The sequence below is a fragment of the Tupaia chinensis genome, unplaced genomic scaffold (assembly GCF_000334495.1).
Source record: "Tupaia chinensis unplaced genomic scaffold, TupChi_1.0 Scaffold000661_1, whole genome shotgun sequence".
NCBI lineage: Eukaryota > Metazoa > Chordata > Mammalia > Scandentia > Tupaiidae > Tupaia > Tupaia belangeri.
In genome coordinates this window covers 3,470,153-3,485,741 of record NW_006160183.1, presented here as the reverse complement: position 1 = coordinate 3,485,741, position 15,589 = coordinate 3,470,153, and the positions used below count along the sequence as shown (strand labels likewise).

Below are 15,589 nucleotides of genomic sequence, written 5' to 3'. Positions count from 1 at the left end.
AATGACTAGCCCTAGGAAATATGGAAGTTGTATTGTATCATTCACTTCCTTTTTCTAATTTATCAACAAACGTGTATTATGTAATTTATAAAAATTGATTTATAAATGCATTTTTTAATGTTTAGCTGAAATACAAAAAGCATCAACTAATACTATGGGTTCAGAGACCAGCAGATGATGCAATGGTTACATCACGGGACTCCCATGTGGTCAACTGCAGTTCAAGTCCTGGACTCAGTCAGTGACTAGAAACTCACACCAGGCACATGTGTGTGCATGCCAAAAATCCCAAGAGGAAAATGGAGCAGAAGGGACTGCAGCATGGGGCCATCCCCCTGGGGGTGATTTCTCACTTTCTGTCTCTCTGTCTCTCTGGCAAGCACATGTGCCCTATAGCCAAAGTCTCTCTCTCTCTCAAAAAATAAAAATAAAGATAAAGATGAAAAAAAAAACCATGGATTTGCTTAAGAACTTAACAGAGTAGCTGCTTCCAAGCCACATAATATTGTAATTCCAGCAGTGGAAGCAAAAGATCGTGAAAATGAGAAGAACATAACTGAATTTAGGATTACTTTCCAAATTATTGATAGACCTGATTCTCCCCAAGTTAGATCACCAATAAGAAAGCAAAGAGAACAAGAAGAAAATACTGAGATCTTGGGTTATATTTCTGAAAAGGAAGAAAACTTTTGGGAAAGTAAGACTATGTGGGAAAATAACTTAAAAGAAAGGAATATTCTAGCATTATTAGAAAAATAAAGGAATTACATAAATGATTACCTGTTCCAGGAAGAGATTTTTTTGAACAAAATATTTCTCATGAAGTATCTGGTGCTCTACCATGTGGTTCCAAATAATACAACACTTTGTTTTGAAATGAAAACTGCAACCCTTGCTAACCCAATGCACTGTCCAAATCAATGTCTTACCCCCCTTTACCAACACACTGCCCATTCTGATGCAGGTAAGGAGATTTTGGCAGCAACATAATGCTTTGGAAAGAATCAAAAGATTTGTTAAGGGAACCATCAGTTAGCGTAATGGCTATGTTGCTGGACTCCCACGTAGTCGACCACAGTTCGTGTCCCGGACCCGGTGGCTTAAAACTCACGCCGGGCGCATGTGCGTGCGTGCCCAGGATCCCGAGAGGAGAATGGAGGAGAAGGGATTGCGGCGTGGCCATTCCCCCTGGGGCTGATTTCTCGCTTTCTGTCTCTCTGTCTCTCTCTGTCTGACGAGTGCATGAGCCCTATAGCGAAAAATCTCTCCCAGAAAAAAAGATTTGTTAAAAGTATAGAATAACAAATATACTATTAGTGTGCATTTATGAAAATTCATACAGAAGTGAAAAATAATATTCAAAAAATGAAAAACTGCAGTTGCATTTTAAGAGGGATTATAATGTAAATACTGCTTTAATTTTTTTTTTTTTTGGTGATACTGGCATATTGTCTTTCAAACACACAAGAAGAATGCTGCATTGCCTTTTAAAGTTTAACCAGTGCATGTTATACTAACAAATACTTTTATAAAGCTTAAGAAAACTACATAGAACCAACTATTTTTACTTTGTAGCTTAATTACTTGGTGTATTTTGCGTGCGTGCGTGTGTGTGTGTGTGTGTGTGTGTGTGTGAACACTGAATATTAGGGAGGAAAGATCTTCCATTATAAAATCACAACCACACTTGTACTCACCTGCAAAACAGCACGTACGGACTTCACACTATCAAAGGATGGAAACACATAATTCACATATGTCTCTTGATCAGGCTCAACTCCGATTTCACGCATTCCTTTGAGGACTTCAATTATACCTGTAAGATAAAATTCAGAAGTACAAAGATAAGGAACCTGTAATAAATTAACAAAAGATCAGAAAGTTGAGTTCAATTACTTTCTGAATCATAGTGTAAGAAAATCACTCAACACTGTTTAAAAGATAAGGCAGAAAAGCAACAAAACTAGCAGATAAGGAGATAAATGTAAAAAACAAATTCTTCCTTTCTTCATCTCCCTCCATCAGTTCAATAGTGAGTGCTAAGAAATTATCCTTAAAATACAACTATAAGAAATCTTAAAACAATGAAGCAATGTGCCTAACATTTCTGGCAACCCAAATGAACTGCAATAGTAAAACACCATTGCTATTATACAGCAATGCTGGTCTTGCACAATAAAGCTTTACAAGAATAAGTGTCATGAAAAGAAGGAATTGGGGAAGTGGGGTGACAGGGATCTGTCAACAATAAAATCGTTTCAAAAAGTTTTTTTTTTTAAGAGATATTTTTGCTATCGGGCATGTGTGCTAGCCGGAGGGAGAGACAGAGACAGAAAGCAAGAAATCACCCCCCAGGAGAGACATACATAGCACAATCCCTTCTCTGCCATTCTCTTCTTGGGATTTTGGGCATGCACACACACGAGCCCAGCATGAGATTTAAGCTGTTGAGTCTAGGATTTGAACCACAGCCGACTACATGGGAGTTCAATAACATAACGATCATGTCATCCGCTGGTCCCTTAAAAAGTATGTTTAACTAAGCACCTATGTAAAAAATTCTATAACAGTTACTAACTTGACTTTTTTAGCTTCATTACTTTCACATTATTAAAATTTCCTCATAAAACCCCTATTTCTGACTTATGATATCCCTACAGAAAATCATTTCCATAGATTTGCTATTCTTGCTCATACAGATAACCGACTGTAAATTCCCCGAGTACAGAAAGATACTGACAAGTCTAACAACATTATAATCATTCACACACTTCTATAGATAAAATTCAGTTTATGGATCAGAATATTTTAACTTTAATAGTTCATTATCTTTAAAGTTACCAAATACTTGTATAAGAACAGGTACGTTAGACCAATGAAACAGAATAGAGACCAGAGATAAACCTCTGCATGTATAGCCAACTAATTTTTAACAAAAGTTCCCCAAGAATGCACAATTAGGAAAAGAACAATCTCTTCAATAAATGGTGTTGGGAAAACACAATACGCACATCCAAGAGTGAAAACAAGATACACACATCTTACACTAACAATCAACTCAAAATAGATTAAAGACTTAAACCTGGAAACACAGAACTTGTGGAAGAAAACACCAGTTTTAGCAATGATGTTGTGCATTTGACATCACAGTACAGGCAACAAAAGCAAAAACAAGTAAGTGGGACTACATACAACTAAAAAGTTTCCCACACAGCAAACGAACAAACGAACAAACAAAGGCATCTATGGGAAAATATATCTGCAAACCATCTATCTTATAAGGGGTTAGTATCAAAAATACATAAGGAATTCATAGAACTCAACAGCAAAAAAGAAAAAAAAAGTAACATGGCTAAAAAATTGGGCAAATGACCTGTACATACACTTTTCCCAAGACTCATGAACAGGCAACAGGTTTACGAAAAAAAAAGGCTCAACATCACTGCTCATTAGGGAAATACAAACCTAAACCACAATGAAATAATCACCTGACACTTGTCAGAACGCCTATTTTCTTTTCTTTTTTCTTTTTTTTTAAGAGGTTTTTGCGAGGACCAGTAGGTGGCCTGGTGGCTAAGGCGCTGGACACTCCCATATGCCTGACCACAGTTTGAGTCCCGATCCTGGTGGCTTGCCTTCTCATTCTCTCTCTCTCTCTGTGTGTGTGTGTGTGTGTGTCTGGTCAAATTAAAATAAATGAATGAATAAATAAAATTAAATTTTAAAAAATCTTCCTTCTAAAAAAAAAAAAAAGAGGTTTTTGCCTTAAGGCATGCATGCTCACTGGAGAGAGAGACAGAGACTGTAAAAGGGAAATTGAGAAATCACCCCTTAGGGGTTGGCCACACTGCAATCCCTTTTCCTGCATTCTCCTCCTGGGATCTTGGACATGCAGGAACACATGCCCGGCATGGTTTTCAAGTCACTGGGTTGGGATTGAAAACATTGTTGGCCATGTGGGAGTCCAGTGACGTAACCCCTATGCCATCTACAATGCCTTTTTCAAAAAGTCTAAACAACAACAAATGTTGAGGAAGTGAGGAAGGTAAGGAAGTGCCAAAAATGTAACCTTTTAATACTGTTGGCAGGGATGTAAATTGGTACACTTAATATAAAAAAACTAGAGGTTCCTCAAAAACTTAAAATTAGAACTACCTTATGACCCAGAAATCTCTCTTCTGGGTATATATCCAAAGGAAAGAAAATCAGTATCTGAAAAAGATGTGATATTTTAAATTTTTCATATCTTTTTAACTAAAACTAAAGCAGACTTAAGAAAACTTGATATCACACCTTCTCAGATTAAGTTCAGTCACTTTCATAGGCATCCTGAGGGAGCATGCAAAGATAAGCACCTCAATAACTACAGTCAGATGGGAAGAGGGAAGCATTTAATTCAATAAGACAGGAAAAAGTGATTGATCTAATGTATCTACATAAATACAGTTCACATTTCTTTTTAAAACAAATGATATTAAGAATGGATTCCAAGCCTCTGTTAACTTATAAAACCTAAACTAAGACCAAACAAACAATCTCACAAACACATTTCAATGCAGCCATGAGAAAGTTTATAAGTCTTGAGGAAAGCATGTCTAAAAATTTTCCTAAGAATCAGGCCTGTTGGTGGGGCATGGTGACTAAGGAGACTGGATCCCACATGGTTGAATATATGATCTAAGTCCCAGACCCACTGGCTTGAAAAATACACAGGGTGTGTGTGTGTGTGTGCCCCAAATCCCAGAAAAGGGAGAAGAAGTTGAAGGATGGCCATCACCCCACACCTCTACCCATCTCTGTCTCTCTCCAGAGGGTACAAACATCCTACAGCAAACTGAAAATATTAAAAAATTAAAAAATCTTATAAGAATTAAGAGAGGGGATAGACAGTACAATAGTAAAATGTGATCATCTCTAAGGCTGACATACATGAGAAGGTTCCGGGCTGGCAGACTGCCCTGGATATGCCAAGCACAGGTGTGATCATAATCTGGGGCTGGCTGAAGCTGGGGGTGTACTGTAGCATCAAGACTCTGTTGGGGGACCAGCAGTTAGCATAATGGCTATGTCGCTGGACTCCATGTAGCCAACCACGGTTGGAGTCCTGGACCCAGTGGCTTAAACTCACGCCAGGCACATGTGCATGCGTGCCCAAGATCCTGAGAGGAGAATGGAGAAGGGATTGCGGCGTGGCCATCCCCCCTGGGGGGTGATTTCTCACTTTCTGTCTATCTCTCTCTGTTTTTCTGGCAAGAGCACGCACCCTATAGCAAAAACCTCTCAAAAAATTAAATAAATAAAAGACTTTGTTGGCAAACTGGACACATAACTCAGTAGTAAAAGGAGCTGGATTTCTTTTTTTTTTTTTTTTTTTAAGGAGCTAGATTTCACATGGCAAACCATGGGTTGAATCCCAGTCCTGTATGTATGTGCATGCCCAACATCCAGACAGGATGGAGACATGGAGAAGGGGCAGCATAACCATGACCCATTGAAGGGGGTTCTCTCTTGCTCTCTCTGTTGAGCATATTTGCCAACTGGCAATTAAAAATAAAGGGTGGAGGGGCAGCAGGTGGTATGATGGTTAAGGTGCTGGACTATCACATGGTCGACCATGGTTCAAGTCCTAGACCTGGCGTGTCTCTCTGTCTCTCTCTAATGAGTGCACATGCTCTATAGCAAAAATTAGGAGAGAAGAAAAGAAGCCTCTTTGGGGATGTTGTCTTTCTCTTTCTCTCATGTAAAAAATAAACAAATGAACTTTATAAAAAGGAATTATGATAGTTGATACTACTAGAAAGTTATATGGTTCACCTGAACAACATTTTACTGACTGTGACTATTGGCTCCACATGATTTTACATTCTACCCAGTATACTAACAGTATGAGGCAATTTCTTTTCTTTCTTTCTTTTTCTTTTTCTTCTTCTCCTTTTTTTTTAAAATTTTGTTGCCAGGGAGAGAGTGCGCTCACAACAGAGAGAGAGAGAACTCTCACAATGGGGCATGGTCATGCCAGAACCCTTTTTCTTCATCACTCCATCCAGTCAGGATTTGGGGCGTGAAAGCTCATGTGCCCAGCTTGTTTTTCAAACCACCAGGGCTGAGATTTGAACCATATGGTCAGTCATGTGAAATCTGGCTCCCTACTCACAAATGGCTTACCTGCTTTCCTATGGGGCCAGTTTGACTTCTTCAATTTTATTTTTTTAAAGAGATTTTTGCCTTAGGGCACATGTGCTTGCCAGTGAGAGAGATAGTGAGAAATCACCCCTCCCCCCAGTGCCGATGGTCACACAGTAATCCCTTCTCTTCCATTCTCCTCCCAAGATCTTGGGCATGCACACACACTCACCAGGTGTAATTACCAAGTCACTGGGTCTGGGATACAAACCACTGTTAGCCACATGGGAGTCTAGCAATGTAACTGCTATGCCACCTGCTGGCCCCAGATTTCTTACTTTTTTTAAAGTAATAAGTTCCCTTTATTCAACCACTTAACTTACTGTTTTTTAGGCTTTCATGATGATCTCAACTTACAGATTTTACCCCTCCCTATTCTTACTGTTATGTTGTCTCACTATACCAAGGAATGTAGATCTCCACTCATCCTTGGTTATTTCCTTTCATTTAGCTAAAATGCATTATTTTAAGTGGTGACTTTGCCACAGAGAAAAATACTAGTAAGATAAGCCATGAAGTCTTTATACATCTTCCTTAGAGGTAGATTTTAACTAAATTGGCAACCAGAAAAATATTAATAGAAATTTGGTCATCCCACTGTTGAAAACTCTTATTTTCAACTCCGTTTTATCTGACCTTCAAATATCTGTTTGTATTTCCTGAAGAACTCTATCTACTCCTTATTAAACACTTCTATATATTCTCCATCATTACAGTATGTTATTTCTACCAGTTTATATATAACTCAGCAGACAAAGATCAAGTTTGCTGCACTAATAACAATGCTAGCTTCTGACCTTACACTAAAGCTATACAGAATACATATTAGCCATTTCCTTGTTACATGAATGAAGATTATAAAATATACTTTACTATCTCTCAAGATTTCCTGCAAAGTAGAATATACAGTTTTTAAGATGTGCAAAACAACTAACAATCTCTTCCACTCTTAAGTCACAATCCTTAAGAAGGCATAAACTTTGTATTTTTCCAGATAAAACTTTCATTAATTAAAAAGAACTGGCACCTCTTTTTAAAATATCCTTCATGCAAAAGTTTAGTCTACTTTTAAACAACAGCAAAAATCTTCTATAAAATTATATAGCATGATGTTAACAAATTCAAATATGGAGGTGTTATGGTATAAAAAGAACATTTAATAAGACTTGAATCCTCCAGTCTACTGACAGCCAGATGGGGAACCTAAAGTCAGTCACTGACTCTCTGCAGCTCTCATTTTCTTCATTAATATACTATGAGCTTTCAGCAAGGCACCTTTACAATCTTATTCTGTGATTCTAATTAAAAAAAAAAAAAAAAAAGGATGGATTTGAGATAAAGCCCATTTTCTACTTGTTCAACTAGCTACAATTATAGAAAAATATTACCTAAATTCTTTTATATTTCCAAAGAAGTAAACATGTAGTACCCAGATCAAATCTAGATACTATGACGTGACTGAAAAAAGCAAATTTATCTGAAGAACAAACAAAAGAACTGTCATACCTATGTAAAGGTGGACAATAGTAAAATGCCCAAAGAGTTTGATGGGATGATGTAAACTTTCTGTGGTTTAAAAAATATTGGGTTGGTTACCTCTTTCAGAAGTAGAGCATTCAGAGCTGGAGGATATACAAAGAGTTAATCAACTAGCATATTGTTTTCACAAAGATTTTTCTAAAAAGGATTTAGAGACTTTTATAGCCAGAAACAATTAGGGAATACTTGTTTCACTATTTCCTTTAAACTAGAATATGGCTATATATTTAAAATAAAATTGCAATATGAAAGTCTGCTAAAAGCACTTTTTTGTTGTTTGTGCATTTTGTTTGTCACCCAATGTCACACTAACAACTCTGCATCTCATTCCAAAGCACATTATACTACGAGATAAAATGAAAAAGACCATTTTTTGTTTCCCCAAGGGGAAAGTACTTCTGTTAAAAGCATCTTTTTATGAAACTACTCTTTCTGAATTACCAATAATGCAAACCAAAGAATTAGATACTGTACTCTAAAATTTAATATTTGTTCAATTCTTATTCATATCCTATAGACATCCCATGTGTACAAAAGAAAAGTATGTTAAATGCTTAAACGTACTTAAGAACCTGAAAGATTGAACATTTCTGTCCTTCAATCAATAGGCTGTCAGGTCATGAGTACTCATTTTGCAATAAAAGTTTCTTGCATTTCCTATTATTATAACTAAGCTCAGTTAAGAAGAAAAAGACTGATCCACAAAGGAAATGGTCCCATCTTTTGTTTTCAGGACCTGATTATATATAACTTTATCTTTACTAGAACTTGACCAACTAATTTCAAACACTTTGTAAAATCCAGAACTAAAGAGTTTTTTAAAAAAAATATATAAAAATAACGAACTGTTTAAATCTACACTGACAAGTTTGGATGTCAAGATAAAAATTGAATAAAGAAATAAAATTAATGAAATTAAGGAGAAAGAAATCCATCATGTTTTTAAAAATGCTTATGTAATACTTCACTTTCATTTAAAACAATTTCATTTTTTCACAAGATCTAATCCTCAGGAGTAAGTATGCTTCCTCAAAGAATTCAATTAAATGAGTGTATAAACCTTTCACACTGGATCCCTGAACTATTCCAAGTCAGTGAAAGGCAAAATCTAACCTTGAACATTTTTCTCCTTCTGATGTCCAACTAGCAATGGCCAGAAATAGTGAGTTCGGACAGGAAAACCTTCTTCTTTCATGGCCTTCATGAGAGCTTTCGCCAAATCTGAAAAAAGATACCATGAAATATCACAAAGCTACCTCAGCAAAACTTACTTATGTCGGTATGAACTGTAAGAATACAGTACCAGTTTTTTTGGCTTGTAAAGCACAATGGAGTGTGAGCTGCAAAGGAGACGTGTGCATCTGGGCTTCCTTTAACTTCTTACAGTAGTCTGTCAGCTTCTCTGCAGGCTGGGGGAAAAGCCACAGATCACTAGATTGGCAAACACCCTTCTGCAAATATTTCACAACTTTTGGGATGAAAAATTTGAATTTCTCAATCGCTATTCCAAAACCTTACAAAACATAAACGAGGTTTCTAATGATACAATGTTTACAGATGGACTAATCTCATAAATTTTCTTATATTTTAAAGAATCTTATTTCAATAATGATTATACTATCTACAAAGTAAAAATGGGCAGAATACCATATTCATAGTCACACAGTGTTGTAAAAAGAAACTGCCAAAGTCATTCAGATTGTCTTCCTTTGATACAGGACATGCTAATAAAATTTGCAATGCTGTATCTTCCAATTTTTCAGTGACTAAAAGCAAAACGAGATTCATTGCATCTGGAAAGAAAACAAAGACATCTTTTGTTACTGAAATGAACAATAATTTTACACTGCAACCAATACTAAAGACAAAATTAAGAACTGCAAACACCAAAAGGTATTAGGCATGCCTGCCAAATAGCAATAAAACACTTCCAAAAATCATAACACCCCATATATGCATTAAATCACATCTTTAGCTTAAGCTGACTTTAAAGAGTACAATCACAATATTATTATTAGAGAATGCTCTTTCCATAATGTAAGAACAACTCATATTTTTATAAAAATCAAGTAAATAAAATGTTAAAAACTACCTGGAATGTATCTTCTTTCATATGTAATTTTTTCCAAAATTTTTGAGACATACTGAGGATACCCAGCTTTACTAAAGCTAAATATAATTTGCAGTAAATCACGGTCCATAAGGTAAAGATCAGACTTCTCCACCTTCTCCAAAGTCTATAGATGGTTCCAGAAATGAGAAGAATATATTAGAAACCAATGCTTTTTATTTAAGTAATAAAGCCAAAAAAGTTAAATACCAAAATTCAAAAACTAAATAAATATTATGTAAAAGTAAAGGACCTGTTTTATAAAACAGGAAATACTCAATTTCAACAATTACTATCATACATCAATACCAAGGTCCCAAGTATAAAAGGAGTTCTTCTTAAATATTACTTTCTATAAGGAGACATCTTTAAAACTGGTATAAACTACTCTTTTCTGCATCATGCAAAATATAATCAAGTTTATACAAATGATTTTAAAGTACATTTGTTTATATAACATAACTCATACCTGCTTAACATGGTCAATGTCACCCTTCTCAGCATATGCATTCAATAACGCAAGATATGTGTCTGGACCTGGCTCAATCCCAGCCTCTTTCATCACTTTCAGAATATTTTCTGCATTCTCCATATCTCTGTAAGTTAATTAAAAAAAAAAAATTACTATTATATTGCCAATGTAACATAACTATTCAATTAAAAATATATTATCTATGCTTACTAAAACAAAAATTTTAGTACCATGTGGAATTACATCAGAAAAAACGAATACATATTAAACTGGTTATGTGTTTCTGGAATAACAAGAGAACATAAACACGGAATTTTTATAGGTAACTATACCCCCCCAAACCCCCAATTATATAGTAATTAATCAGCATTAAATTGTGTATTCTCTTATACTTCTGTAACTCAGACTTCCTTTTTAAGATAATACTTAATAAAAATATCTTCCAGAGCAGTTAGTAAACTATAAATTCAGTTATTTCTGATCTACCTCAATTTTTTAAACTGAGTAATTTCAAATAGTAGTTTTGTGAAGGAATCTAAGAGCAAATTATATATTATGTTCTACCTCACACACTCAGATTTTTTCCTAAAAGACACATAAACAGGCTTAAAAATATTTTTAATAATTTTCTATTATTCAAATCTTGCTTAAGAAAAAAACCTTATGTTGAAAATTACCCAGCTCTTGCATGTCCTGTAACAAGGGCACTGAATACTGCTTCTGTGACTGGAAGATCCTTAGTTTTCATAAATCCAAGAATCTTACTACAATAAAAGAGAAATTTATTTCAAAAATACTTTACGTGTACAGAATTAGGCATTGAGTTATTTTACTTAAAAAATATAATGGTTAACACATCTATCTTACCTACAGAGTGAAAATTAATCCCCTTCCCATGAAATCTCACTCTCTCAAGTGTTAACAGTCTCAATGTCCTTTTGTTAAAAATACTAGGTAATGGGGCCAGCAGGTGGCATGGTGGTTAGGATGCTGGACTCCCACATGGCCGATCACAGTTTGAGTCCTGGAACTGGTGGCTTGTTTTCTCACACTCTCTCTCTTTTTCTCTGATGAGCACATATGTCCTATAGAAAAACTAAAATAATAACAATAATACACAAAATTAAATAATCCTTTTTGACAAACATGTTTTTAAAAAAATACTAGGTAATTTTTAAAAATCTGATTATTTTTCTCTACTAGTTAACCTTTTAAAAGCATGACATTCAATAAGATAAGATGCACTGAATTCAAAATAAAATTGTATATTTCAATTTATCCCTCATTTCCCAAACCCAAAATAGTAATAAATTTTACAACGGCAAAGAAATGTTGCAACCCAGGCTCGTGTGCATGTGTGCGTGCCCAAGATCCCGAGAGGAAACTGGAGAAGGGATTACAACGTGGCCATCCCCCCTAGGGGGGGTGATTTCTCACTTTCTATATCTCTCTTTCTGGTGAGCACATGTTCCCTATAGCAAAAAACTCTCCAAAAAAAAAAAAGAAATGTTGCAACCAATTTTATAAGAACTTGTGGGATAAAGAGAATATTCCCAGTTTTCTCAATAGGCACGGGTGTGTGAATGACTAGAACACCTCTTAGGAAATAATTTCCCTTGTTAAGAATAACCTTTTAAAAAGAGCAAATACAATGCTAGGTTTACAAAATTTGTTTCTCTCATGTATGTTTATAAGATCCATACCTGGCACCTTCAATATCTCCTACATTACAATAAGCAGCAATCAATCTCTGGTATGTCACCTGTCAATGAAATGGGTCAGTTATTATTATTTTTACTACTTTTATCTGTGTTAATAAAAAGTAGATGTGACCAATAAGTATACACTATACCAAGTACCCACTCGATTTGGTTGAATGTTTGCTTCTTCCATTTTTGCCAAGAAATCAGTTGGGGAGAATTTATATTCATTTTGAAGGTAGACTTTAAGTAAAGCATTGTAATGACTCACATCATAAACAGTACCTACAAATGAAATTTAAATTAAAATTTTAGAAAAGCATTTAAAATCATATCCTTTATCACAACTAAAATCATGGACATAAATTTTGCAACAAAAGTAAAATTAGCACTTCAGTATTTCAGCCATCTAGCTTAATACTTAGACACACCTAAAAAGATATCCCATCAGAACAGAGCAAGTTAAGCATGCAAGACAGTAATTATTGAATTACTGTGCAGTTACAAGAAACTGCCTATTCAGGTATTAAAAGGTTTCTTACTTATGAAGCATAATATTCTCTCCATGGGAAAATGCTGACAATACCTCTACATTTAAAAGAGACTGAAAGATTTTTCTATATAAAGCAGTTCTCCCTACAGGACAGACACATTCTGATGGATAGATTGTGACTGCAGTTCTCTTACACAGGGAGGGCTGTGGTGGCAATTCTGCTGATTGACTAACCAGGCTACTCAAAGCCTTCCTTTCAAGAACCTGTCCTATTTTCAGTTGCTGAGTATAGTTTCTAGGGTATTACCATTAATTACTGGTGTTCCAATGTCCTGTTTTCCTTCTGTGTCCATCTTGCCTATGGATACATCTATTAAAGTTACCACTACGCTTTACCCACCCATGATGTCAGTGTATCAATCCAGTGCTAACAAGTTTCACTAAATTTTCAAAAATTAAATATCTATCTTTACTGAGCTACCTATGGCCACAGAGGCTTGTTGTCAGTGTCTCAAGTCGGATCTAGGCAGCAGAGGCCTGCTATGTGAAAGGAAATCTGCTTTTATTTTATTCATGTTTCTTACTTGTTCCTTACTGTGCTTCAGGTACTGTGTTCCACATATAGAATTAATCTTCACAACAGCTTTGAAGCAAGTACTATTACCATCTTCTTCTTATAGATGAGGAAAATGGACTCTTCCACTTGTCCGAGGTCACATGACTCGTACATGGACAGATCTAAATATAGGTAGTATATGCCTTGACAGCCCAATCTCTCAATCACCGTAAAACTTTATCCAAAGGCTCACAAGGAACCACGTGCAAGCCAACAATTGCAACGTAATTATGTAGAAGTTACCATGGAACATCTAAACCAAGGACTTGCTCAAAACCCAGAGGAGTAGTATTTATTCTAGCTTTTTACAGATTTTAGTTAAGATCAGTGTTCAACACACTCATTTTTCATTTTTTTTCCTGCCACCTTGGCATAGGACATAGTTCTACAGATGACAAAAAAGTTTCTGTGAACTTCAGTAAAATATTTATTATGTGTTGTTAATTTCATGGGTCATTTCTAGGAAATGATAGGTTTTTAAAAATTGTATTTTTTCATAGTATGAATGAAGAAAGTGTAGAACTACTACAGAAATTAAATTAAAAACTCTAAGTCTAGAGATAGAACCCTGAAATGCCCTACCTAAATAACCAAAAGCTATATAACAGCATTGCTCTTTGCATTTTACACATGCTCTTTTACCTTTAATAATACCTCATAGCTCTGGTTTCTCTGTTTATGTTATTTTTCATGTGCTGATATTATGTTCCTATTCAATTTCTAGAAATACTTTAACACTGGAGACCAGCAGTTAGTGTAATGGCTATGTCACTGGACTCCTATGTAGTCGACCGCAGTTCGCATCCTGGACCCGGTGGCTTAAAACTCACGCCAAGTGCGTGTGCATGCATGCCCAAGATCCTGAGAGGAGAATGGAGGAGAAGGGATTGCGGCATGGCCATCCTCCCTGGGGGGTAATTTTTCGCTTTCTGTCTCTCTGTCTCTGTCTGTCTGGCGAGCACACGTGCCCTGTAGCAAAAACCTCTCAAAAAAAAAAAAAAAAAAGAAATACTTTAACACTGCATGTACATCATAAACAGTTTCCTTCAAAATTACAGCACACTGCACAAATTGTATCCTAATTTTCACTTGAACTTTGGAGAATGCTCCCTATCCCCAAATCAGCATATCAGAGCACAGTATTCTATTTTATGGATGCTCCATAATTTATAATCTCATAGCAAGGGACATTAGAATTGGTTCCAATTTCTTGAAATTACAAACAAGCTACAATGAAGAGTGTAAGAACATCTGTATCTAAATTCTAATATACAGAATGCTACTCAAATGGAATGTGCATTTATAACTTTGATAGAACAAATGCCTTTCTATTTTGTTCTTTAACTTACCATACTTGTAATACTTGTTATGAAAAATTGTTTTATTCAATGCCCCTAGATGTCACTATAACTCACAAAATAAATCGCATTACCAAAATTATGAATCAAGTAACCCTTCCATAAAATTGAATTACAACAATTATGTAAAGAAACCCTTTTTGTGAAAAAAAAAAAAAAAACTGTCATTTATACATCGTTATTTTTGCAAATAATCATACCCAATTTCTGAAGTTTGTCCCATATCCTATGAGCAAATTCTGTTCTCTCTGCAAGCTTTAGTTCAGGCAAGAGAGAACCACAGCTACGCAGCAGAAGCAAGGCTTGATTACCACCGGGGCTGCCTATGGAAAAAGGTTAATGGATAACATTTAACACAGTATCAGTAATGATCAAAACTTAAACTGAAATCTATACATTTCAAAAATCTTCTGGTTCACAAAGATAACATGGACGGTATCCATAAATTTAGGAAAATCCCATTTTAATCCATAACATTACTAAAAGTTATAAACTAAATGTTTAGTATTTGTCTTCTTACGGAATCCGAGATTACGATATCAATATAATCTACAAGACTCTACTGAATGCAAAAATACGAACCTAATTTACCTAACTTATAAGCAGTGCTTGCTGTAATTCAAAGGCTAAGCCTCGAGACAGTACAAAGCAGTTTAATTAAAACCCATGAATATCAAATTTAGGTAACAAAATAATAGATACTTCCTTCTCCCTGTATCTGTAACCTTTATCTACATGTCTCTGAAAGCTGACTTCAAAACAGAAGAAAAATAAACCCCTTATTTATGATTGTAGTCATATGAAATACCCAGCATAGGTAAATCTATAGGAAAAGAAAATACACTCATGGTTTCCTGGGGCTAGAAAAAATAGAGGATTTGGGACTGGAGACTAAGGATAGAGGAGTTTCTTCTTGGGGTGATAGAAAAAAAACAAAACTGATTATGCTGATGGCTGGACAATTCTGAATACATCAGAGAAGAAATGGTAAAACAGTCTTAAAATTTATCTTGTTATAATTGATACCTCTTTGGTATTCCCTCAGCATCAGATTTTTTTTCAAGGATTATTTTATTTAACTTTATTTACTTATTTATTTCTCTCTCAGAGAGAGAAAG

At 35.3% G+C, this 15,589-nt stretch overlaps 1 protein-coding gene across 1 annotated transcript in view; it reads right to left on the bottom strand.

Moving 5' to 3' along the window:
* The window catches only part of LRPPRC (leucine rich pentatricopeptide repeat containing), a 113,772-nt gene that overhangs the window by 85,376 nt on the left and 12,807 nt on the right, over positions 1 to 15,589 (bottom strand). The window contains exons 3-12 of the mRNA XM_006159906.3: positions 14,672 to 14,794; positions 12,168 to 12,289; positions 12,008 to 12,066; positions 10,982 to 11,068; positions 10,302 to 10,428; positions 9,815 to 9,959; positions 9,370 to 9,515; positions 9,026 to 9,131; positions 8,836 to 8,943; positions 1,698 to 1,816 (exon numbers count right to left, since the gene is read on the bottom strand). Coding sequence (XP_006159968.1) covers positions 1,698 to 1,816; positions 8,836 to 8,943; positions 9,026 to 9,131; positions 9,370 to 9,515; positions 9,815 to 9,959; positions 10,302 to 10,428; positions 10,982 to 11,068; positions 12,008 to 12,066; positions 12,168 to 12,289; positions 14,672 to 14,794 — 1,142 coding nt within the window. The remainder of the gene's footprint in view (positions 1 to 1,697; positions 1,817 to 8,835; positions 8,944 to 9,025; positions 9,132 to 9,369; positions 9,516 to 9,814; positions 9,960 to 10,301; positions 10,429 to 10,981; positions 11,069 to 12,007; positions 12,067 to 12,167; positions 12,290 to 14,671; positions 14,795 to 15,589) is intronic.